Source organism: Pyxicephalus adspersus, chromosome 1 (genome assembly GCF_032062135.1).
Source record: "Pyxicephalus adspersus chromosome 1, UCB_Pads_2.0, whole genome shotgun sequence".
NCBI classification, from domain to species: Eukaryota; Metazoa; Chordata; class Amphibia; order Anura; family Pyxicephalidae; genus Pyxicephalus; species Pyxicephalus adspersus.
In genome coordinates this window covers 105,160,240-105,188,238 of record NC_092858.1, presented here as the reverse complement: position 1 = coordinate 105,188,238, position 27,999 = coordinate 105,160,240, and the positions used below count along the sequence as shown (strand labels likewise).

The following is a 27,999-nucleotide window of genomic DNA, read 5'->3' as shown; positions in this document are numbered from 1 at the left end:
CTGCTGTTTAAAAACATACTAAACAATTGACCTGCTGTTACAATGTAGGAGATAGAGAATTTACATTTTAATATTTATATTATAAAAAATATACAGGACCACAATTATACTTGTTTATAGATATGGATGAAGAAGCATTACCAGTTCCTATTGGGCATTAGCAGACATTATTCTGCTACACAATTACCAGAGATTGTTCAGTCTGCTAAACGTTTTTTTTATGTGAGACCCGAGGTGAAAAAGCCACGCGATGCATAAAATGTTGGTGCTATATAAATCCTGTTTATTATTAATATTATATAATATATTATATAATTTAAAAAAAATATACCAACAATAAATTACTGACCTCTGATATTTGCAAAGTAATTATTGCACCCAATGGTGTCGACAAATTTAAAATATCAGGGTCTGTATTCAATAATATAAATATTATTGCACAAATAGGAGTCGGTAAAAGTGCGAGATCAGTATTTGCTGTCTGTTAAAAGTAAAAAGTTAACAATTGAACATGCATATATATTGCCATGCAATTGTAAAAAATTCTTTATTTCTGAGCTCATAAATAGTATGTGCTATTACTCAAAATAGCAGCTTATAGGTGTGGATATTTCAGCTGTTTGTGTATCTGCTACACAATGATATTAAAAGAAATAACCAGTGAGGCCAAATCTAAAGAGGATCCAAGATACTCAAGCATACCTGAACAATCCTTGGAATGCAGACAGTAAGGTTTGCATTGTGGCATTGAAGACAGGGATGCTTTTGCAGCTGATCTAAGTGGTTACTGCCCTCCTGAAAGTGTCATTTTGTGATAATATGTAATTTTAGGCTTTCTCTACTTTTCTCTAACAGCGTACAGAGCAGACAAATTGCTTGCACTACCTGCAGCATATTTCACTATTATGCCTGGCCAAAACAGGAAATTGGAGGCTGCTAGAAGAATATACAAGCATCCCTAAATTTGTGTCTGTACTCTAAACCTAATTGTCATTTTTCTATCTCATTTAGCTATTGGAATTTAAGCTTTAGCTATTCCTAAACATAATATAGTACATGTTTACAAAACACTATGTCCTCTTTTTGTTACTAGCAGTCATGAAACATCAAAAATGAAAAGATCTCTATGCAGCAGTAGTTTCTCTAACCCAAAGCTGTGCAAACCTAGTCCCCGAGGGCCACAAACAAGTAAGGACAACAAGCTTCATTTTCTACTGAAGTAATATTGAACATGAAGGATATATGAAAATAGATGACTACTTAGCACAATTATAGCTAAATTTTGGGGTTTAGCTGTAACAAATAGAGCGAGGTACCACTTAAATATGCAGAATTACTTTCAGAGTCAGAATGACAATTGGCTAGAGAACTGTGGTCTAGCATAAGAACTACAAATGACGCTTTTCTAACTGTGCAACAGATTCATTAACAAAAATATTAAGCAAAATGTGCCTTATGTCTATCCAATTTAGTAAACTAATACAAATGTTTTTGAAGTTGTGGGATGTGTAACTATCCATACACTCTCTCTTGGCTAGCAGTGTTTAAGCAATTGACCTCTGAACTCCTCCCTAGTCAGCTTTAAGTGATGTCCTGTTGTGTTCTTCAATAGGCTTACAATACTGGGCTTCCTTCTTCAGATGAACAGGTAACCTGCTGTGCATTCAACAAATTTGTCTGCCTTTACAATAAAGTTGCAATTTTTTTAATAGAACATTCATATGGATATGTTTAACAGCAATACCTACATGTAAAACTTTTAAGCTTCTCTAATAACGTAGAGGAACAATATTTGCAACTCAACCATGACACCATATACAGCATGGATCTAGTCAGTTAGGTTCAAAGCTCTATAGTGGATAATATAGAACTTGAAATTTGTTGAATGCACAGCTTAAAATGAGGTCTACTCCCCTTTGTAAAGTAGACAGTTGCATCCTTATTTCCCATGTTATTGCAGTGGGATATAATTAGGATTTTTTTGGGTAACATCATATGTTTGCTCCATTAGAGAGATCCTCTAAATGATTTTTTTCCTGGCCCAAGTTGGCCCAAGTACAACAAGTTGAATAATTTCTTGGTATAATAAGAATAAACTATGTCCTAAACAAATAATAAAAAAAATATAGAGAATAAGTTAACCCAAAGGATATCTGTTTTTGAAGAAATTATTTTTTACAGACATTTATTTCCAACATATGGTGTAAACAATATCCATAAGTCCTTAAATACAAACTTCATATATTTCAAGGACAAGGAAAACCTGAAATCTTATTCTTACCTACCTAGGATTCTGTGTTTAAAAGCAAACCCATCCTTCAACTAAAATGTATAAAGTTACAGTGAAAATGCATTATATGTACAAAACATAAAAAAAAACTATTGGTAGACATAATTCTAACATTTTTCCTATCCAAATTCCTGCCCCACTTTTATATCTTATATTGACATATTTCTAACATGAAGAAGAAACTCTGAGAGGTTGCCAGGAAGCCATATTTGTATCATTGCACTTTAGTGTCAAACAAACAAATGTCCTGTGTAAATTTCCTTGTTTTATGGAATCTAATCAATGTGCGCACCAGTCTCCAGCTAATTCAATCAATTTTCACTCCGACCTTACATGACCTCAGTAGCTGTATTAAAGAGGTACCATCACTCCTGTCTGGTGAAAGAGAGCAACAGAATGGGTTGCCACTATACCTCCTATACCCATGGACAGCTCCTGCTGTCTCAGCCTAGTGCCAGTAAAATAAACTACGAGTCTAAGAGGCCTTCTGGGTAAAGATAAATGAACACTTGTACAGTAATTGCAGTCCCTTTAAGAGAAAAAAAACAAAGGGTGTCATGGTGTGACTGAGTACGCAATGGAAGGGTAAGGGCACATCAAAGACTACAAGACTTGTACAAAGGTACCATTTAATTGTCTTGACTATGCATAAAGGCAACAATGCCATGACAACAGAAGGCTGCATGCTGGTGTATTATAACACAGCCAGTGAACAACACTGAAAACAGCTGACTTTGCTGACAGTGCTCAGTTTTGGGGCTTCTTGAAAGCTATCTGTTTTAGAAAGCAGAACTCTTCTGTCAGTCTTTTATGTGGGACATTCCTGAATTAAGGTCACCCTTTGGTCATTCCATCAAGGTCTACCAATGTTGCTTTCCCATCTCTTAGCTCAAACATGGCCCAAACAGTTAAAAGTGAAAATAGAATAAAAACAGTTGTAACAGAAAATGACAACAAAGACATTCAACAACAGAAATGGAATAGGGATTTTGCACTCAATAGAGTGTAGTAAATACTTCTTTACTGTAGCTGCCATAAACACACCTTTGACAGCGAAGGCAACAGGAGCACCTGTACTCTATATTATGTTCATACCCTTAAAACTGATAAGAGTCATCATAAAATACATGTGCAATTTTATATAACGCAATAAAATAATTTTAAACAACTTGTGATATTAGAACGGTTATTCCTTCACAGCAGTATAATACAACCTAAGCCATAACAAATTATTGTGGCTACACTAGGAAAATGGGAATAAGTAAGGATTTAGACCATGGATAAATTAGGTACAACCTAAATTATCAACAATTTTATGATTATTCAGAACAACGTAGAGTTTATCTTAAATTAAGCCATACACTGTCACGACTGTCGCAATAAACAGCCAGGTGACAACAGAACATTTCACTTTGCAAATTGTGTTTTTTTTTACTTGGCATTTAAGTTAAATATAAAAAAGACAGCCATAGTGGGGATATTTTCACACACAATTGCAGAATGCCAATTTTCAAAACCTGCTTGATGTTTTGCAGAGAGCAAAGACAGGTCTTCACAGGTCAGTTCTATAAAAAGCACATTTTACCTACTAAAATCTAGCAAAACATTCACCACACTATTATTCACATGCCAAAGCAAGTTTCAACTTTTTTATAACAATCTTTCCAATGTGTGTGTGTATGTGTGTGCTTTCATTTGAGATTGCTTATTAGATTATGCACAGTGAAGCAATTTGTCCAGTGTAGTAATATGTAATGTTCAGTGAAATTTGATACTGTCTGTTAGTTACATTGGAATCTTGTACTCTAATAGATATAAAGTTAGATAGATTAGGCTGGTGACAGTAACAATTCCATTTTTATTCAGTAAAATATAGGAGGTTGCATTATGTAGGCTTTTTGGATAGATACAAAATTCAAGGCAACAGTTTTGAGGCAAAACTGTCTTTTGGTGCATATGGCACTTTATCTAATTTTCTGTGGCCACCTTATCTCACTTTCTGTCCTGCCAGTGCCAGTCACTAAGACAGAGAGTAGGGCTACATACACACGTGCAATAATTGTCGTTGGAAAGGATCTTTCACGATCCTTTCCAACGACTAACGACTGCACGATGCATAAACAAGTGCTGTACATACAGGACCGTTCTGCTCTACGGAGAGGGGAGGGGGAGAACAACAGAGAGGCACCCCGCCGCCGCTGTGTTGTGTAGCTACCTCCACAGTACATGACATATGTAGGTAAATTGCAATTAACAAGGCATCTCATAAGGCGCTTACATCAAACCAAATTTTAAAAGAAACTTGAACTGCTGACCTCCATTAGAAATCAGGGTTGCCTAACCATCAAACTAATCTACAGGCTTCCCTGAGTGTGTAGAAACCCACTGACCTGAAATGTGGACAAACAGCTTTTCTATCACTCTGACTTTCTAATGTTTATGTTTGCTCCAAGTCAGTGAATGGGAGGGTATTGAAGACAATTGGCTAGTATTCTTATTTCTTCCAGAACAGGTTTCCTATGTGTGTAGGGTTTCCTATGTGCATCGGAAAAATATTTTTATTTATCCTATATCTAAAAACAGGTAGTCCTAGTATTGTGTTTTTGTATCCTTGCTAACTTGAATCTACATATATACCATTATTATCAATAATTTCTATCTGTGCACCTTTAAAGACCACATGTCTTCATTTGTCAGTTTATTACATTTACATTTCACTGAACATCCACCTTAGGGTAGAGAAGTTGTATTAACAAACAAATGTATGAATACACAGGGCAAAGCTTCAGATAGATATAAACAGTAACCCTCTCCTGACCCCATGCTAACCTTTGTGCTTGTCATGGTCTGCAGTCCTTTGTTTGAATTCTGACTTGGCTGGTGTTTAGATTGCAGGTAAAAGGACAATGGGTTTGCTATCATACAATGCCTCCTGCCCTACTGTTCATCTCAGACCTGTAGTCTAGAATCTTATCACCTGGCCCCACAATACTGGTACATAGATGTCACCAAGATGATACTAGGTCTCATGTTTGAAGGTGCAACACTCTAAACCCTCCTTTAGGATGCTAGCTTGACATTTTCTCTGATTGTAAGCACTGCTCAAATCAGAACTTATAAATATTAGTGTGTTGTAGTAATTGTAGTAGAATATCATTTTGGTGGGTTTGATGACTGATTATGGTAAAAATATTTAAAACAAGAAACTTGAGGTGGACCTAAGCACTAAGTAACGTGTATGTGTAAAACTTACAGGTACTTTATTACTTCTCACAGAGATGCAGAACAGTGCTCAACCTGAAAATGCCTTCATTTGCTTTTCTCTCCTTCATCACACCATATTTGTTCAAGTATCATTTGTGGGGATCATTCACAACCTTGAAATGCTAGCATAGTTGATATAATATTATAAATCCTAATGTCCGTGCAGTTACAGGGTTTTGTTCAGTTTTTGAGGGGCCAAAGTATACTGTTACTGTATATTGAGACTCGTTTTTAATTTTATAATAGGTGTAAAAATGTATTTAAGTTACTCAGAGGTCCACTTTAAGGACATCAAAATCTGGTAATGACCTGAAACATTTTAGCCATTTCCCATCATTCCACATTTCCAGATCACCCACAGAACTATTAAGAAATGTTTGAATAATCCAAATGAGGTCTTTAAAATTCAGCATCATGTTATAAGAAAAGAATTTCTTATATTTCTGTGGATCTTGAAACACTTAAAAACAATTAAAATGCATTAGCTGTATGACAAGAAGAGAACATTGTAATTACATCAATTCCCCTACTTGCCATCCTCTGCAATGATGTTGGGTTATACTCTACAAGGGTAACTTCATGTTAAAACAAATAGTCTGGCCACATATTTCAAGGTCAAGAACATCCCTTTTTTCAAGACTGCAAATCAAAATGGTCCAAATAAAAGGAAATCTTAAGAGAGTCATATGAATGTATGCTAGACTCATTGTTATTTGAAAACATATTAACATGGCTTAAATAGGCACCTATGCATATGAAAATGGGATCTGGAAAGTGAATTTGGTCAGACACCCTCAGGCACTGATTAATCTCCACTGTTTACTAGTTCTCTGGGATTAGTTGGCTTGAAAGGTCAATGGCATTAATCTGGATCGGGCAAGGAATATACCTAGACCATGGCATCTTAAAGCTATCTAAACGCAATAATACAGTTTAATACATTGCACTTTACCAGTCTTCAGATGAATTGCATACAAGTTTTCTTCCTTTTATTTTTCCATGGTAACCTTGAGATTAATAAATGTCTTGTCCATGGGTGGATTTCCTTTCTTATATCTTTTGAGGCAGCTTTTGATGTCACCCAAGCTGGACTTCCCTTATTACATGTGGGGATATTGTAAAGTTTTTGTGCTTTCATCCAATTAACATGATGTTACAAGGACAAGGCATTTTCAGAATAATAGGTATTTTCTGAACTTGCTGAAAATCTATGTAGGCTGCAAAAATAAAAACTAATGCAGCCACCATATCTAAAGACTGGTAACCTGCATTATTTTATTTTTTTTTCCCTGGGTTTAGTTTTCCTTTAATAAACACATTTTTATCAAATGCCATCCGTTATGTTAACTGAAGTAGAATATCATGATTTTTCACAAAAAACAAAAAACAGAACTTATCATTGCTAGTTTTCAACAATCAGAACAGTGAATCATTTGAACTGGGTGTTTTTCTAACCCCTTTGGTCTGACACTTCCTGGTTTCTCTGATGACCTCATGTACATTCCAATAGGAATGACTGTAACTGAAAGTGTACTTTTCTGGCCCCCTGGGAGAAGCAATGCACCATGATTTAATCTGTGAGCAGCACTTAAAAGGTTAAACAATGTTACACAAATGAACATTCCAGACAAGCACCACGCCTCCAAAAACACACTAAGCTAGGGAAGTTTCATTCCTTTCTTCATGAACAGAACTACATCTCCAAACACCATAATCCAGTTGTAGATCTCCAAACTGAACAGAAAGATAACCTCTTCGTTATTAATTCTGATGTGATCAATGTTTTGAAGGGGGGTGATTAATAGGGTTCATTAGAGTGAATTCTGTCATTGCAGTGAGACCATTAGTCTTTTTTAAAAAGCCTAAGTGCAAGCATGTTCATAGCTACTTTTATAAATTTATAACAAGTTTCACAAGTTATAGAATATAATTGATCAACTCTTTCTCGTTGTTCCTATTATGAAATAAAACATGTTTGCTGTTTTTACTGGAACATCAATAATGTAAACTTACTATACATGGCATTATGCAGAGGATGTTCACAATTAGAAAATAACTTTCATAAATTAATTCTTTACCATTTCAAATTATTTTGACAAACATTAAAAAGTACAAAACTTGATAAAGTTCCATGCTGTATCATAGTCACCATCACACAAATACCACTATATAAAACAACACTGTAATCATCTTACTATTAAGTAAAATAATATTGTATTGAACAAAACTATAAATTAATTTTGTATGTTATTTCATTATAATTAGGATTTACACATTGACCACAAATCTCTGTCATCTGGAAGTTTCATGTACTATGAGTCTGATTAACTAATGCCTAAAGTTAGGTGAAAAGCAGTGATGTGACCTGTGGTCACTTTTAACATCTAAACAACAGGTCTGGTCATCTCACCTCATGCTGTAGTAAAGGGGATCAATTTATATTGGAAATTCTTTGCTCATTAGCTATAGCCCTGTTAGAAACTTCCAAAATGTTGGTGGTGGCCAAGTTATTGTTTAGGACTTTAAACTTTTTTTAGTTTATTATTTTTACATTGTGGCATGAAAAGTCTCCATACTTATATTGATTCACTCACTCTGTATATTTATTTATTCATTCATTTTTTTTTTATTCTTACCTTGCAATTTGCTTGGAGGAGAAGAACTTGACTGAGTGTGATGCGGAGAGCCATGTGCCATAAGCGGAGTCATACTGTGTGGATGTGTGGATCCTGAGCTGTACGCATCCATAGCTAATTTTTGCCGAAATGCTTCCTCTTTCCTCCTGTTAGCAAACCAGTTATAAACACGAACTTCTGTAACCAGATTTGATCCTAATCCATGAGCCTTTGATGGTGATACACCTCGTTGCAAGCATTCTGCTCTGTAAACATAAGCAACAAAAGAGTGTATGAAGCATAAAACATTTGAAATAGTTTCTTTTTTATGTTCTATAAGCACAGAAACCATGAATGTGTCAATATTTGTGCAAAATTTATACATCTCCAAAATGCTGCCAAGTGCAAACTATGCCTCATTTTCTCTGGATATTTCTGAATAGACAATGTAAAAGGCACACTTTTCACAACTAATTTTACAGAAGACAATGAGGGTTTGATCGCTTGCAATCTTTCTGATACTTCGAGATACTTTTGCAGGAATTTCTCACTTTACTAATTCAAACTCTCCATCACAGCTTTGTCAATGCTTATTCAGCTTTCTTGTGAACACTGTTGTCTCTGATACAATGGTTTCCTTGCTGTAATGTATTGTCTGTGCTAGCAGTATGTAGACCATATGGATGAGGATCTTATAAAGAATAAATATCTTGAGGGGTTTGGCAAGACGGGCAAGAAAATTAGTTTTCAGTGGATGTTGGTGCTACTACTTTTAATCTACCTGTTGCACTCTTCCACCAATGCTTCTCTTTCTTCTTTACTTGGGTTCTTTTGTCTTTCATAGGCCTGGTAGAGAATGTGTTGAGATGCAGGTCCCCATTTGAAACGGTTTCGTCTCATTTTCTTGTTGGCAGGTTCTGAGCAGGAATCATCAGACTGCCCAGTGACTTGATTTTGTTGATTGAACTCTGGAAAGAGAAACAGCAGCTGATCCTGACTGCTTTTGTCTGTCATATTTCCAGAACCCTGGATTGTCTGGTTGAATTCTGTAAAGAAAGGGAAAAAAGTCTAGCCAGTGGAAACATATATAAAGCAGTATAAACAAAAGGACTTACATTCTGCTTTGAGAAAGACCCCCAGCTAGGGAATTCAGGGTTTCAAATCAAACAAGAAACAGTTGATAAGGGTTTAAGTAAGCTGACCAGTAAGGTAGATTTTTAGAAGAAAGGCCAATAGTGCAATTTTTTTAAAACAAATGCTGCTTTTGTTTTAGATTAGCAAATTCTGTAAAAACTCACTTTTCAAATAATACACTCACATGCAAAAAAACACTATTTATTTGCTTCCACATGATTATAAATTTTCACTTCATTAATATGTTAAGTAAAAATTCCCTTGAAGGGTGACATGAAACAGCCTATAGTCCTTTAATAAATAAGCCACAGAAAAATTCACTATGTAAACCAAATACAGTTGTTCTTCCATAGATGGGAAATAACCATAATTCAAGCATCAATTCAATCATTAAGGATAATGCTATTGGTGCAAAACATGTGGCAAATCAAACAAAAACAAGACATTTCAAATACTAGTATTGTTGTTAAGATTGAAATGTACTCTTTGTATTTATATGCCATACATTCCTTGTAAGGACTAGGCCTTGGCAAGAACGATAGCCAGTGAGTGTGGCTTTCCCCCGTCACCCCTGTCTTTAACTACATGACTAGTAGGTGTTTCAGTCAGAGCACCATGATTCAGATTTGCACTGCCCAGTTTGACTTCAGGGTCTTTAGCTGTGTATTTTGTAAACCAAGAATAGGATGCAGTGCTAAGATGTGTTAATGTACACCTCATTAAAAAGGATAAAATAAATCCTGAAAAATGTATATTTCCCCATCAAAGTTCTTTCTGGAAAAAAAAAACCTTTATAAGCTGTTCTTACAACATTAAAATTCCAGCAACTCATAAGTAAGGACAACACAGTTAAAAAGCCAGTGGGTAAAATATAGGGGTGACATTTTATTTACAAACGACAATAATGACCACAGTTTCTACAGGCTGCATACTTTTTAGGATCAGAGTAGTTTTTCTTTTTCTTTTTTTTGTATTTAACTGAAAAATTGTTAGCCTACAGCAAGATATATCACTAAGGTAAAACATATTATAAAAGGGGAAGAAGCGATAATATCCCTCTTTATACTTACGTCTGAGAATCTCCCTTTGTTTCCGCACATACCAGGTATACAGGGCAGCACGTTTTTGTGTTTTCATAGGAGTGCCTTTGTTTAGATGCTGAGAAAGATGTGATTGGTTTAGTCCAGTAATATCAACTACTTCTCTCTGAGGAATGTTATGTTGCTGCATATATCCCTTTATCATCTTTGCAGCTCTCCAAGGATCTTCACTGTAGGGAAGAAAAAACAACGTCAAAGTTATGGAACAAAATGATTTACAGGTAATACATGCTACACCTTATAGGTGACAATGACCAAAAAGTAGTACATTTGTCTATAAGCCTATGTAAGACATTTCTAAAGCAATTGCTAATCAATTGACAAGTGCATTTGACCTGCATTTGACCTTTTCTGACCTGCCTGTAACAGGAAAATGAAGGTACAACAAGTCGACTGGCCAGATCAACTGACAAAGCTGCAGACAATATTACTTGGACTTCCTTCTGCCTGCATGACTGCCACTATTGAAAGCTTATACTAAAACAAATTCCCATATATGTGCTATGTCTATGTACTATTGCATGCAACTATTTTCACATAAACACATTACTGGATGAAATGCTCATTTTTATCTGTCTTGAGATTCATGTTTAGGGACAAACAAATACTTTATATTGTATTCCTTTGTAAAGGAACCCAAATTCCAAACTTCTTTACAGTGGATTAGACATTTAGTATCAATTGCTGACCTAAGATATTGGTTACAACCTAATGAATCCATATAATCAAATGAAAAAAACAACCTATGAATGGCAGCTTTGGGCTTTGGGAGTAAAAGAGCAAAGATATATAGACAGCAAAGCTAATCTGATATGAGTCTTAAGCTACGTACACACGTCCAATTGTTCTCGCCTAATAATCGGCTCGGGGCCAATATCGGATGAGAATCTGGCGTGTGTACAGCGCCCATCATCCATCATCTGAACTGTTGGAATTTTTTGTTGTTATGGGACTCTTAATTTTCCTCCCAAATATGTTGTAAATATTTTGTAAAAAACAAAAAAATGTTGGAAATACAAAAAACATATGTATACAAACATTTATAATGTCTTCTATAATAAAGTCATTGCACAAATATAATTTCAACCATCGCATATATTGGTTATTGACATAAAGCACAAATAGGCACTTTCTGACACTGTTTTGTTCAATGGACATGCACTTCTACTCAAAACTTGTTCAAAGGCCATATTTACTGTTACATAGGAAATTCAAATTTTATTTCACAAATGTTAAAGTACATTGTGCAAATTAGTTCATCATTTGTTTTTTGTGTAGTTTATGTAATATGCTAGAAATTCATTCCACAGCTGTTTATTTGCTAATTGTTCAACCATAGTCAGTTACAACACACATGTTTACACAGAAACGCACAAGCATGTTAATATTATGCTGGCCTGCAAAAGAAAGAAAGAAAATAATGCACCATCCTTACTGGTTTGCTTTTGGTAAATCAAGTAAAAACTGCACATGATGCATTACCTGCTTTAGTCTATTTGGGAAGGGGGGCTGAGGATTGGTATATATATATATATATATATATATAACTGCTCTATTTTTTCAGAAAACCCTTTCCTGTCACCTCAAACAAAATGAATGTATGTTGCACACACAAGTTCATAACTAGCGTATACACCTGTTTATACAAGCAATTTCTTTTGGCATTCCTTTGATATCAGATGAATCGTTTATTTTGTCAACACGCTGAAGACCGAACCCATTTGACTGGTAAGAAAAGTATGGAGTTTAAACATGTGATGGGATATTGTGTTGTCTACAATACCTAAAGGTAAAAAGAAGTGATAACAGTATATACCCATCAGCAACTAACAGGATTTAGCTTTTTTCTGTATTCTGGTTTAGAAAATGTTACCCAGTTTCCCACTAGAAGCACAGACAGTCCAAGTATTGTAAGGAAAAAAAAGCAAACACAGGACACCATCCAAATTTGTATATTCTTTTACTAGGTTTCCTCAAACAATGTATTATTTCTATAGGCATGCTGTAAACTATTTGTACAGTGGAACACTGGGTCATGTACAAATGTAAATGTTTTCTCTAACCTCATTCTCCCATGTGTAGTTATTGCTAGCCATGATTAAAACTGATTCTAATCACTAAAGGCAATTAGGCATTGTAGTTCTAGATTTATTTTAACTCTGTCATGTACACATAAGTCTATACTAAAATGCTTCACTCTACAACTAGCTTTGCCAGATGTATACCAACAACATGTTGCCAAGGCTTTTGCTATGCCCAAGACAGAGGGAAATCTAACAGATCCAGCTGAAAAAACACTGCTTAAACTAACTTGTGCATTCTTTACATGATCAGAGTTTTCATCCCATATATTTGATATGTGAGGACCATAAAAAAGGTCCAACTGGATTGTAACTTTACTGTAGCAAAAATATATGAAAAGTTGAAGGGACTTCTCATTTTAAAAACTGAACTATATTTGTCATATTTTATTATATTTTACAAGTTTTAGTTTAATGGTATTGTCCCGGCCTCTGGGTGAAACCCACATGAAAACCTATAGATGGGTGTTGTCATCTACCTTTGTTTGTTCCAGCTGCTTGCAGTGCATTTTTCATAGTGTAAAAAAACCCAGAAAATCTATTCCTCTTGAACAGCAGTGTTATTTTCTAAGTGAGTTTCTGAGATATACATAAAATTGTCTGGTGTAGTAACATCTACAAAAACTGGAAATCTGAATATTGGGTGGCCAGATTCCTTAACCTACCGGCTCTTGTTTGTCTGTTGTAGGAAATCAGTGCAAACACTGATCTATCCTAAAAATCCTGCACAGGTTGTGTCCCTGTTGGGTTTCTGCACTGTAACGTTCACAATTCAAGAAAATAGATACTTTAATAAAAACTTGAAATAAACAGAGCCTCAGTGTTCCAAGGAGGACAACCTTTAACCTTTATAGATTCCCACTTACACTTTACCAAATCAATATAATAGGAATTGGATCATTTACAATCTTCTCACTTAGTGCTATGTATTTTCTGACAACCTAGAACTATTAAAATCTAACACAATATCACACAATGCTACACTTCACTGTATTTAGGCTGTCTGTGTGCTCAGTGACAGGACAAAGCCACACCGCCCCCTACTTTGTTGCCAGGTCTAGGGGTATTTCATCTACGCAATATCTCCAAAATCCCCCCTTACCTGTCCCCAGAGTCCACCAAACTCCTTGTACATGCTCTTATCATCTCTCGTCTGGACTACTGTAACCTCCTCCTCTCTGGTATTCCACTAACCCAACTCTCTCCTCTACATCTATTATGAATGCTGCAGCCAGACTCATCCATCCTTCCCACCGTTCCTCCTCCACTGCATCTCTTTGCCGATCTCTACACTGGATTCTATTTCACCTTAGAATCAAATTCAAGCTCCTGTGCTTTGCCTTCAAATCCCTGCACAGTTATTGTCCCACATACATTTCTGACCTGGTAAAAAAATACTCCCCCAGCCGCTCTCTTCGCTCCTCCAATGACCTACTAATGACTTCCTCACTCATAACCTCATCACACGCATGGATACAAGACTTCTCTAGAGCTGCTCCAACTCTCTGGAATGGTGGTCCTCATCCTATTCGGCTTGCTCCTACTTTCTGCTCATTTAAAAGAGCACTCAAAACCCATTTTTTTAAACTTGCCTACCCATCATCTTCTGTCTTTTGAAACTGTCACTACTTCCCACCACTACATATCTCCCATTCTATTGTGTGTAAATCCCCCCACCTACTAGATTGTAAGCTCTTCGGGGCAGGGTCCTCACCTCCTTTATCACTGTCTGTATTAGTCTGTAAATTGCAACCCCTATTTAATGTACAGCGCTGCATAATATGTTGGCCCTTTATAAATCCTGCTTAATAATAATAATAATAATAATAATAATAAAGTGTACAATAGTACAGTTTGGAAAGTACAGAAGGAACATCTGCTCATATGAATTTACACCATACCTTCCAACTTGAAATTAAATAAAGGAACACCTTTAACCAAAGCCATTTTAGTTTTCCTTATTTTTGCTTTTTAAGGTTTATTTGGTAAATAAAATCCCATTTGACCAACCAATTTTCTGTTTTCTGAAAATAAATAATGAAGAAATAATAATTTCCGTGAGGTAACTCACCACTTTTCTTTGCGTTCAGGAAATCTATCAGATGAGAAATCTATGAGCTGCAATTGCTAACCTTCTGAAATAACTTTATTTCTAAATCACTGACCTGGAACAAGTATGCAGCAAGTGAAATCAGACAGCTGTTGCACTTAATCTGCATATTAGCTGCAGGAAAATGGGGTTTAAATTTAACTTCAATTCCCTAACTAAACTCAGTTTTCTCAGGAGGCGGAATCAGAGTATGAAGTTATAGTTAGTCTTCCCACTCATGATGATACTAATGGCGAAATGTCATTCTTCTGTTTTCCCCTCCAACAAATGAGCCATTAGTATTTATGTAATAGTAGTGGTCATAGCCACAGCATCCTGAACAGACAGGTTGCTGCTGGAACCTTAGTGCCAGTCTGCCAATATTGTTTACTTTATGACGTTCTGCATATGTGTGCTTTCATCCATGATGTAGAGGAACCTCCATAAAATATACAGAAGTGAATCACAGGAACTAATTTACCAGGGTAATATTTATACTAAATGATGATCTGTCTTCAGTGATGCTAAAGGAATTGTAAACTTTTATTTATTCAAGAACAACTAATCCAATCCTGTTTACCCTGTACCCCCATACCTGGACTTAAAGGCACACTACATAGCTGTGCAGACCCAGGTAAAAAATTCTAGATCTACCATCTAAAATTAGTGACCTAACCGATCCTTTAAGCTTATTAGATGTATAGGACTATATATGTATAGGACTATATTGTGAACTAGTTCAACTAAAAGATGCTGAAAACAATGTTACTGATTTACTGAAGCAGTGTAAAAAATATTTATGCAGCAAAGTGAATATTTAGCCTAATGAGAATCTATGTTTTTATACTGTTTTTCATACAATATTGATTGATTGATTGATTGAAATGAACCAAACTTTATTCATGTGGCCAAATTAAACACCCATTGTATTGTTTAAAATACAGTATTCTAAAATAAATAAGCCAACTTTGAATGTTAATGTTTAAAAGTTCAATATACACATGTAAATTGCATGTACTGTAGCATAACTGTCACCTGGGTATAGATAAAAGAGTAGTAGTTTTCAGGTCTTCTTAGTTTACAGCACATAGGCAGGTTCTTTATTCTATTTAAATAAATACACACAGGTATTTACCGGCAGCAAGGTGCCTCAGAGGATAGCACTCCTGCCTTTGTAGCACTAGGTCCCAGTTTCAAATCTCAGCCAGTACACGATCTGCATGAAGTTTGCAGGTTCTCCTCATGTCTGTGTAGGTTTCCTCCGAGTACTCTGGTTTTCTCCCACATCCAAAAAAATGCAGTTACGATTATTTGGCTTCCCCCCAAAATTGGCCTTAGACTGTGTAATGACATAAAACTATGGTAGGGACGTTAGATTGTGAAATCGTTCACAGAGGACGACAATTACCTACTGTATCTACACAGAGTTATTCATAAATCAGATATAAAATTAGCATCCATCACCTCCATGTTGAATAATTTTCTGCAGACACAGGTCAGTTTTTAGCAGTCTGAGTTGCAGCAGCCCAAATGGAGCACAACTGCTAAATATTTTAATAAAACATTCCAAACCTGCTGACACCCACCTCCCTATGAATGTAAAAAGTCAACTTAATTTCCGCAGAGTTTCATCATGCCCTAATAAGATCAATAAATAAAATCAATCCTCAGTTGTCAAATTACTATGGAAATAATATTCATTTGAGAAATGTGATCAGCTTGATATTATTAATAATTCTAATCTTAAAAATCTGTTTTAGTATTTAGAAAAATGAACATTATTTTCTATATAGTTTGCAAACATATAAGTGTATAGGGGCAGACCAATTTGGCAATCACCTACACAGGCCTTGCTTTCTCTTTCGTAGTCTTACACAGTGGTTATATTTTACTGTTCCCTAACACAAAGTAAGGCAATTGCTGTTGAAATTCCAAAGCATAAAATGGAAATTTCGAACCACTGCATCAATGGTTTCAAAATTACCCTGATGAAACTGGCAGGAAAATCATATTGCTTTTGAAAATGTTGTAGTTTTTTTTTTCATTTTGAATTCCTCAGTTTAAGCTTTCCAAAATCTTTTGGGTTATTAAATCAGTGAGTAGTAAATTGTTTAATTTTTGATGATTTATTCTGATCATATTTGAGATTGTTGGTGAATAAAAAGTTTTAGCAGAAATTACCTTCTTAATTATCACATATGTAAACTGGGTATAATTTAGCTGAATGCTGGAAAACAATGCAGTAATATCTCCTGAAATGTGTTTAAAAAATAAAAAAGGTGCTTGGGTTTCAAATTCACAGACAAGCAACGAGATGATGTTACACTTTAGCCACAAAGCTTCAGTTAGCAATAAATCAAATTACAAGCTACTCACTAGATGGTACAGAACACCGGTTAAGCTGGAAAAAATATACCCTCATGTAGACATAACTTGTTGGAGATGTAAGGCGGCTCACGCCTCCCTACGTCATATATTTTGGGATTGTCCTAAACTTGCACCCTTTTGGGAAGCTGTTGGGAAACTTACCTTTGACCTTACTTCTATAGATAAAGGAGTAGACCGGAATTGGCGTTGTTGCACGTTTCTAACATGACAAGGAAACAATTTAAATTCTCTTTACTACGCCAACTCTCGAACGCGGCTTAAGCCTGCATTCCTTCATGTAGGAAGAGTGAGACACCACCATCAGTTAGACAATAGCTGGGGAGAGTTACAGATATATATCGTATGGAAGACCTAATGTCCACAGACTCGGGAACTTCCGAAAAATTTACCCGTACTTGGTTTTACTGGATTCAGTTTAATACCACTCTCGATTTTACTGCCCTCTCCTCCCAGTAGTCACATGCTTAAAAGTTCCATTCATATCAAGGAAAGTACTAATTGCGATTTGTTGTGTATTAAAAATGTTTCTGTTTTTACTGTACTTGTGCCACCCCCCTCCCTTTTCCCCTTCCCTTACCACCCCCCCTCCTCCCTTTCCCCTATTATTTATTTGTTACTGTATACATGGAAAAAATGGTTTCTGAGATGTTCCGGGTGCTCCACATTTCAAAGTATTGCTCATACTTTCCTGTGTTACTGTTGTTTTACTTTGTTTTTTACCGTGTACATTTTGCTATTTGTAAATGTGATTTATTTCTGTACCTGGAATTACTTCAATAAAGATTTATTATTAAAAAAAATAAAATAAAAAAGGTGGTAGTGGCAAATCACTATTATAAGGTGTATATATATATATATATACACACACACACACACACACACAAGTGCATGTGTGCATATTGTTTGTATGATAGGTTAAGTATATTCTTACATATCTTAAAGGTTAAAGAGGAGAGATCTTTCAGTATAATTCCTGGCTCTGTTTAAATATTGAACTCTGGCTATTAGTACTAGTACTGCTGTGCTCCAAAGGTTTTCCCAGACGCTCCCATTGTTCTTTTTGTATTCGAAAATATAAAATGCATTAACAAGCCAAAAGGGAACATGACATCCGGTTTAATTGCTATGACAGGTACATGCAGACTTGGAAACTCCAGGATAGGGATATCACCGCCAGAGCCCCATTTAGATATGAAAACCTTTAGGTCATTTAAGGCTGGCTCTACACAGACAGTTTTAAAAACACATGTAAACGTTTCTACTTCCCTTTAAACTGCTGGAAAACGCTGGACAATGTCTATGCTGCACTTTTCAGCGTTAACATTTTCAAACACTTTTAAACGCGAGAAAATATTGAAAAACAACCCCATTGAAACCAATGGACACATTTACCCGTGTTAACATTGCACTTTAATTTTTAAAACATTGCAAGGAGCAATATCTATAACGCTCAAAAACGTCCCTCAAGGAAACGCCCTGGTGTAGATTGGCACATTGGAATGCATAGGAATTTCAAACATGGGCTTTTAAAGCATCAGGTTAAACACTGGGGAAAATGTCTGTGTAGACTAAGCCTAATATTTCCCTATCTATTAAAATACCAATTTTAGTTTGGGGTGACCACTTTGGAGAGCTGGCTTTTTGCCATATTTTCATTATACAAATATATGTCTATTAAACAAAATCAGCCAACAGGTGGAGAGGCTGCAATGGTCATTCTTTCTAGTCTTTGTTCCAGTTTGAAGATTTACAAAAGAGTAGAGTGAGCATATGGTTTAAGTACACAAATGCTGCTGAGTAAATGAGCCATACTTTACATCAGCAAATCAGATATTTGTTCTCATGCATATGCCTCATTAGCACACAGCAACAAATAAGCGGCATTAAACATTCTGCAGTTTGAAATGAAACTCACAACAAAGCAGTAAGAATGCTTGTAAAACTAGTGAAACTGAACTACCATCTAAAAACAGGTTCTCTCTGTGACCATGGTTGCCTGCTCTAAAGATAATTTATGACATCTCCCCCTAAGTGTGAAGCATCAAATGCTGCTAAAGTCCGGCAAATATTTGCTAACCATGCACCTATTTGAAGCATTGATAATGATAAGTGCCTTGGAGAGGACCTGTTATGAGAGAAACTAGATTCTTATAATACTATTTGCCTGGTCGTCATACTGACCCTATGGCTTTAAAATACATTGTGTGTGTAGATCAAAAGTCTTTATTTCAATCTAATTTTACTTGCTGCTAAAATTATTTTCAGAGGCATGCTCATTTTATCAACCATCTACAACTTACCTTTGTCTTAATGAACTGGCCATGAAGTTAGCCATACACATTACAGTTATAGTGTGCTATCTCTGTACACTCTCCTTCAAAATAATGTAACAATAAACTCTAGTACAAAAAAATCTAAATAATTTGATCAATTCTGTTTAATTGTGTACACTCTCATTCTACATTTTTAAATAAATAGGAGATTATACAATAAGACAGTAATGTGAAAAATCTCAATGGGGACACTATCAATGAACTGCCAAAGGCTCTAACACTCCTTCACACTTACCAGGATAAAAAAAAATTTGTATCACTTGTGTAGAATATAACATTATGATAGGGTTTTTCCTATATTAAACACTGTTCACTATTAGCCTCTATACATATATAAATAGGGCATTCGGTGTGTATAATAACTCCAATTTTATTTGATATGGAAAACTATGTTTTATTGCCTTCTACTTAAAAAAAATATTCACTATGAAAACAGTTGATGGTCATGCAGCACTTACAAAATAACCAAAGTCTATCTACATTTCTGCTTTAGGGCCTTGGATTTGTACAGGCATCGCTAAACATACATATAACTCCTGGCTAATCTCCAACTACTATACTCAATGGTTATGTCCCTAGATAGAGTGAAACTTATCTGCGAATGAAATGCATTGATCTGCCTGTAAGGAGATTTACCTTTATGTTTAACAACAGTAAAATAATATATGTTTACCAAGAAAAAAACATTCAGGAGATGTTCAATTTATTTCAGTCACTGTGAACTAATCATAGACATAAAAGGTGATTCACAGACAGACTGACCACCGTCAGGGCAAGCTGTCTGTCTCAGAGCAAGTTACCTTTGGAGAGCCTCATAAACCTGTAAGTTAAGCTGAGATAACCTCACTGAAGTGGGAGGTAAAAAGGGGAGCAGAAAGCAGGCACTCCAGACAGCTATTCAGGCTGTGCACTGTAACTTTGTGTACTGAAATCCTATCACTTCCATATGTCTTCAAAAAAACATAACATACTGTTTTCTGATTCAACTTTTATTGTGAAAAGAAAAAAAACTTAATGGACTTTTGTTTTTCTTTCGATTTTATAATATTAAGGCATAAACAGAGCTACCAAAGTGAAACCGTTATGTGGCTACTTGCTGACATAATTTATTTTTTGGAGGTATTATGATAAAAAAGCTGAAATGTAAAAAATATTTTATATATATATATATATATACACACACACACACATGTAAAAAAGAAAAGGTACTTTACTTTGACAAGTCATATTAACCTTGTATTCCTGGTCTAGTCTTTATGGTGTTAGTTTGTTACATCAAGAAGGCTTTATTCAAAACCTAAAATAATCACTTTGAAAGAAAATATAAAATGATAATATATCATTTGAAAAACCATGCTGTTCAGCACCGTATTCCTGCTTTACAAGTCACAGTTTATTTTCCATTTCCGGTATAGTAGCAGAAAGCACAATGAAGCTGAGAATGTACCAAACTAATCTGTGCCTGGACAATGGAATATATATTCAATAGTGATGCCCACACTGCATTGAGCATTACAATAAAAAGTGATGTGGACGCTGACAGACTCACAAATTACATGTTGTTTTGTAAAACAGTTGGATATCCAAAGGTCTACCGGGCCAACAAACATGTTCCATTCTGGTGACCATAGACTTTAAACATTTAGATATTTTTGAGTGGCTTGCAAAAAAACTACAGACCCTATCAACTAAACTTTTGTACACATGTCAAATTGTTGTCGATGAAAATTAATTTTCTGAAGATGACTAAACAATGTCCAACAAAGGGATCACTGTAACCACACTAGATTTTTGCCCAAGATAATGGCTATTACAGCTACCTGAGGGGGTCAGGTCAAGCCCACATGCCCGATTGTCCTCACGTGTCTATGGTCCAGCTACAAGGAATATATTATGTTTATATTTTTTTATTTCCACCTAAACTGGAAACAAACACAGATTGAATTCACCATAAAATACTCCATAAAAAGGTCTGCTATACTGAAAGTATACTACGTGTGATATCCATCAAACATCACTGGTGACAACGTGATATAAAGTAACTGCTAAATTATAGAACATGGAGAAGTACAGTGGAAGGCCTCTGTCATTCTCTTTTTTTCGTAGTAATTCAATCCATATACCACGCAATCATGTTCAATCAAATTAGTGATCATATTTACATCTCGCTTTTGGGAACAATGCTGATCGGAAAGGCAAATTTTTGGTTGATTGGTTAACAACTGTATTGAAATCAAAAGCAATTTTTGTTTGAGGATCGGTACTTGAATTAGATAAATTAGTTAAAGTAATTATAACACAGATTAAATATCAAACAGATGGATACTACATTGAATACTTGTTAATAGCACAGATCTTTTTAAATCTATCGTAAAAAGCAATGCCATTAAGGCAGTAAAACATGTATTGTGCAAATAACAGAAAATATTACACTATTTGAAAAATTCTGGACTTCTGCATGACTGGATCCCGGATCCATCATAGGAGGGACCACACACAGGGGGATATATTGCTGACAACTAGATCTGCCCACATTAACTTAAATTAGTAAAATTTGACCTTCCTACATTACAGTCTCTCATTTTAATTTTTGTATATGTCCCTTACATTTACCAAAACTTTATAATATAAGGACCTACCTACACTATCCAATCCAGTTGTATTCAGGCTGCCCCTTGCACTACATAAATGTTGGTAAAAAGACTGTGGAATCAAATTGAAATGTGTGATGAATTTAAAGGATTATACACACAAAATATAAAATCAATCAAATAAAAAAAATCTGTTTATCTGTGAGCAATTGTCTAATATTTTCATGAGTTATTCCTGCAATCTGCACTTAACAGTATAGTGTAAAGAAAGTAATGTACTAGGGCAACACTATCCTGGGTAATCTGTGTTCACTTTTAACAATGCTTCATTGGAATGGGAATTAAAAAGATATTAAATATAACCAGAGCCTGTCTATATAAAACAATACAAAGCTGCTACTTACTAAAGAATTGTTATCTAAATTTAGCAAGACATAGTTCAGTGAAAAGAAAAAATCCTATAGTAATTTACCACCCTAGACTGAACAAGGTTACAGACATCATTGTCTTAGCTGTGTGCCAGGGCAGTAGGTGTATGGCTCATTTTCAGTTTTCCCCAGGAACATTACACATAGGTATATGTAGAGAGACCTGTACACCTCTGTGCATAACTTAGTGCCAAGCCATTAGTCACCCCCTATAATGTGCTCAAGTAGTTTCTCTCAGCCCCCCTCAAGCAGGAGAACTGGGATGCCCTGGAGTAAATGAGTTCACTAAAACCACTCTGATTTATGTACTTTACTGTTAGCTGCATATTCACCTTTGTAATGCAAGGAGTGCTTAAAAAAAGAAACAAATTCTCTTTAAAGACAAACTTCCTCCCCAAATAAACTAATAAGCATTAGTTTATTTGTATTTATGTTTATGATGTTTACTTTTTCTGGTTAATATTTTTATATTTGTGCAAGTCTAACAAAAAGTTTTCATAAAATGCATCTTACCCCTTAAATATATCAGCCAGTTAGCCCCATTTCTGCTGCTTTATATTATAGGACAGGGGAATTTCCTGGTTAAAGTGGATGCAATAAGCAAATATTTGAAAGGAAAGAGTCAACATCATCAAAACATGCTCACTACGTGCTACAAGAGGCTGCATGTATTTTTCTTATTGGTCTATTCTATTATAGATGAAGAATTCGATCGGAAAAACTCGGGTCTGTGGGGAGCATTATACACGGAACATCTGTCGGCAAGTGCCAAGCCTGTACATTTCTGCTGAACTAATACTTGGGCATGGTAAACCACATTGGGCAGAGACTAGATCACTATGAATTAAATAAGCTTAAAGTGTAGGTCGATTTCCTAAAAACTGCTAATCCTAAAAATCAGTGCTTAGTTACAATTAACATACAAATGCATACAAAAATAATGCAAAAAGATGCAGAGGGTAAGAAAAGAAAAAAAAAGTCCTGGATACGATCAAAAAAACGAATTTAAACAAATGTATTTGTACAAATATTTAGATACTTAGTACTGTTGCCTTTCAAAAAATTACTTTTGTTTGAATGTTTTCTATTATTATGATACACTAGAATTCTCTCATTTTCAACAAAACAGGACATGTGTACAATAACTGAGGCTACTAAAAATAAATTACTAATAAAATGAAATATATTTCTGTGTGTGATATAATATTTACACGTTTTATATAAATATAAAATATGTGATATAGTATATAAATATATTTTAGTATAATAGTATATATATTATAAATATATGCGTGTGTATTTAATGCAAACAAAAGCACGTAATGTAATGCAATTAAATTATTTAATATATCGTTTCCATTGCAATTGTTTTTTAATTAAATTGCAACATTAACGAAAGTGTGACTAAAACAACTAAAGAATTAGCGAAATGTATTTTGTATTCCACATGTGCAAAACGATGTTGTGGGATTTTCCAGATAAATTCAGTGACACCATATCACAGTATTACTTATCTTGCTGCAAGTAATTGCAGCGGCAGTAGTAAGACTCGGGGAAATGATCTGTTGAGCACTATTCTGAATTGCGATCTAGAATGCTGTGGCTATTATACAACGTTACAATGTAAGTAGCTAAAAACAAAATACAATAAATATATTTAACGGAAAATGTAACAAATCAAATGTTGTGCTGTATAAAAAATACCTAACTTGTGTGGTGTAATGTAACAAAAGTGCTGAACACAAAACCTAGTGATATAAAATTTTAGGATTACACCAATATTTTAGAATAAAACATAGAGAAGTGTCAGATGAGATGTAGTTTGCTCTTTTCCCAAAGACCTCATTTTATTAAAAGGTCAAATAAAAATTAGGCTAGTATATTATTATTTTCTATAACATTGTGCAGTGATCTAATCCTCTAAATAGCAGAAAGAGTTTATCCCTGACTAAATCCCCGCATATTCTCCACCAGTAAGCCGATGATAGGACATGTAGGTACCTCTAGGTACTTACCTTAGCATTCTGTCCACCTCGGCCCTCTGCTCAGCCGCCTCTTCAGTATTCAGAGACTGCAGTTCCTTAAGAATTGGTGGGGTGTCAAAGTCCTCTCCATCCTCTGAACCCTCGTCCCCAGACAGCTTGCCCTTATGGTGCCCATTGGTGAGGGTATGGAAGACTGGCTTGGTGTCAGAGTCCTGTCCGGGGGACATCTGCATGTTCTCCAGTTTGACCCCAAAGCTGGGCGAGGGAATGAGATCTTCCAGAGCCTGGATCAGCACCTCCTTGGTTATTCCAGAATTCAGGAGAGCATTAAGTAGTTCCTGCTGTAGTGAGGACAATTTGGAAACCATTTTAACAGGAGAAGGGAAAAAGGGGGGGCAAAAAACGAACTTAAAAAAAAGAATCTTCTTGGCACTGAGCACCTGTTCTTGTGGTGCCTACAGAAGATTCAGGAAAGCTCCTACAAAGGGCCTGCTCTTTCTAACTAGCCATGCTCCTCTCCATCGGGCAATATAACTCATGCAAATGAGTGGGAAGGCAGCCAGTCATCTGGAGTGCAGGGAAAGGAGGAGAAGGTAGGCAGGTCTCATTTCCCACTCCGTGCTGGTGACAACACATTTATTGGCTCTGTTTATTGGTCAGACTTTAGGTGAACTTTGGACTTGTTACAACAGAAGCCAGCCACCAAGTGCACAAAGCATTAAAAAACTTGCTGTTGCTTCTAGCTGAAATTTATTCTAACAAGTAATATACCTCAGGTATCATCTCATAAACAATCAAATAATTATAATCTAATCCAACTCACGCTTGTTTTAAGGGTGAACAAATATGATGGAATGTTAGATGTGCCTAGAAAATGTGACAACGTTCTGTTTACTGACGAAGTAGCATTTATTTGGTTTATATTTCAAAAGCGCACAGCAAATGAATGTACTAAAATATACTTTGAAAGTTGCCTTATGTTTAGTAAAGTGCTGGTGTCACTGTCTCCGGGATCCTAGATACTAATTCCTGGTACGATCCAGTTATCATTTGCTTAGATCACCAACAATACTATTTTTTTAGTAATTACACTGGGGCTGATGAACTAAATGTATACAAAATATTCATGAAGCAAAGTGAATATTCATGCAAGTAAAGTGAATCTGCGTTCAATGCAATCATTCAATCAGACATAAGCATACTTTCTTTTTTTCCCTTGTTCATCTGAACATTTTAAAAATACAATGTAATATCATAGATTATAGTGACCATCAATTTTGTTAAAAAAAAACGTCTCTTTTACTTGAGCAAATCAATCATATTGATTTTGAAATTGCAGATCACAGAAAGATGAGCATTCAAAAAGTTTATAAAATTGTGGTCGTCTTTAAATAGCCAGTCAGGTTATGCAGAGGTTAAAACAAAAATCATTTAACCCTGACAAGCATTTGGATTATTTAGCAAATGTAGATCTGTGTATAGGAAAGCATCCAGAAAAAATCCAGAAGGAAAAGTATCATACAGGGTACCAATATTGTATTCTCAATCATCCACTCAGTTTAATCAGGTTATCAGTAAGGCTTGTTATCCTGGCCATGTTCAAACGGATTGCTGAAAACAATAGCCCCTAGGACACCCATTCTATTCTAAGTGCATTGTGCATAGCAGAGGTGAAGAGATGAGCCTATTGGTGAGTCTCTTGTCACTGACCCCTTCAGTCTCCACGTGTTGGCAGAACACAGTCCTCTAACAATGGCAGGACAGTTTACAATTGATCAGTCAATGTGACTTATCTAAACTGTACAGTACACAGCTCTCATTGTCATACCTACAGGGCTTACCATTTTCATATCATCCTGGGTCAGATCAGTCTGGTCCTGGTCTTCCTTCCCTGGGACAGATCAGTCTGTTTCTGGTCACCATTCTCTGGCACAAGTTAGCCTGGTTCTGGTCAGCATTCCCTGGGACAGATCAGTCTGGTTCTAGTCACAATTCTCCAAAACAGATCAGTCTGGTTCCAGTCATCGTTCTCTGGGACAGATCAGCCTGGTTCTGGTCACCGTTCCCTGGAACAGATCAGTCTGGTTCTGGTCACTGTTCCCTGGGACAGATCAGTCTGGTTCTAGTCACAATTCTCCGAAACAGATCAGTCTGGTTCCAGTCATCGTTTTCTGGGACAGATCAGTCTGGTTCTGGTCACTGTTCCCTGGGACAGATCAACCTGGTTCTGGTCACCAATATTTGGGACAGATCAGCCTGGTTCCAGTCACTATTCTCTGGTACAGACCAGTCTATTCCCTGGGAGAGACCAGCCTTGTTCTAGTTAACATTTTCTAGGATGGATCATCTTGGTTTTGGTCACAATTTTTTGGTACAAATTAGCATGGTTACTAGTCACCATTCTTGGTTCTAGTCACTATTATCTGGGATATATCAGTCAATTTCTGGTCCTCATTTCCTGGGACAAATAAGTGTGTTTCTAATCACCATTCTCTGGGGCAAATCAGACTGGTTCTGGTCACCATTTTTGGTACAAATCAGTATGGTTTCAGTCACCATTCTTTAGGACAGGTCAGCCTGATCCTTGTCAAAATTCCCTGGGACATATCAGTCTGCTTCTAGTCACGGCTTTCTGGGACAAATCAGCCTGGTTCTAGTCACCATTCTTCAGGACATATTAGCTTGTTTCTGGTCACCATTCTTAGGGTGAAATCAACCTGGTTCTAGTCATGGTTGTCTGGAACTGACCACCTGGTTATACTCACATTTCTCTAGGATGAATCATCTTCCTTCTAGGTACAATTTTCTGGTACAAATCAGTATGGTTCTAGCCACCATTCTTTGGGAAAAATTAGCCTGGTTCTAGTCAACATTCCTAGTTCTAGTCACAATTCTCTGGAGGCAGGTTAGCCTGGTTCTAGTCACCATCAGCCAGGTTCTAGTCACCATTCTCTGGGTCAAAGCAGCCTGGTTCTAATCTTCAATATCTGGGACAGACCAGCCTGGTTCTTTTTTTAAATTTTTTTCTGATGAATTATCCTGTTTTTAATTGTAAATATATGGGTTAAATCAGCCTTATTGTAGTAATTTTTTGGGACAAATTAGATTGGATCTAGTCATTTTCATCTAGTCATTTTCAGCAAAGCTTTGTTTTAGTCGCTATGTTTTGGGAAAGATCAGCCTGGTTCTGTTCAATATTTTCTGATTCCAATAAGCCTGGTTCTGGTCACTATTTTTAGACGGATCAGCCTAGTTCGGCTGATCTCCGGGTGATGCGAGCAGGAGAGTGAGCAGCAGGGACATCATCCCCTACTCCCGGAGGGTGAGATCAGCCCCTTTGATCAGCTCCTTTGACCGCATATTGTCTGTTCACAGCAAAATCTTCCACATACAAGCACCCCCCCTCCTCTCAAATCAACTCCAGGCCTTTTATCTGCTTAATTTATAATGACATAACAAAGGAATTGCCCGCACCAGCCCATGAAAAAGCCTTTGAGTCAATTGTCCAGTTACTTTTGAGCCCTGAAATGAATTTATTCCGTTAAAAAAAGGCTTTAGTTCCTCACATTTTTATGCAATCTTTTTGTTCAACCCACTGAATTAAAGCTGAAAGTCTGCAGTTCAATTGCATCTGAGTTGTTTCATTTAAAATATTTGTGATAATGTACAGAACCAAAGTTGGAAAAAAGTTGTCTCTGTCC

The 27,999-nt window shown here is 35.9% G+C and overlaps 1 protein-coding gene across 1 annotated transcript in view; it reads right to left on the bottom strand.

Moving 5' to 3' along the window:
* HNF1B (HNF1 homeobox B) overlaps positions 1-24,823 on the bottom strand; it is a 39,195-nt gene extending 14,372 nt beyond the window's left edge. Inside the window, exons 1-4 of the mRNA XM_072422468.1 lie at positions 24,329-24,823; positions 10,374-10,573; positions 8,951-9,215; positions 8,191-8,435 (exon numbers count right to left, since the gene is read on the bottom strand). Of these exons, the coding sequence (XP_072278569.1) occupies positions 8,191-8,435; positions 8,951-9,215; positions 10,374-10,573; positions 24,329-24,666 (1,048 nt within the window). The 5' untranslated portion in view covers positions 24,667-24,823. The remainder of the gene's footprint in view (positions 1-8,190; positions 8,436-8,950; positions 9,216-10,373; positions 10,574-24,328) is intronic.
* Positions 24,824-27,999: the final 3,176 nt, after the last annotated feature.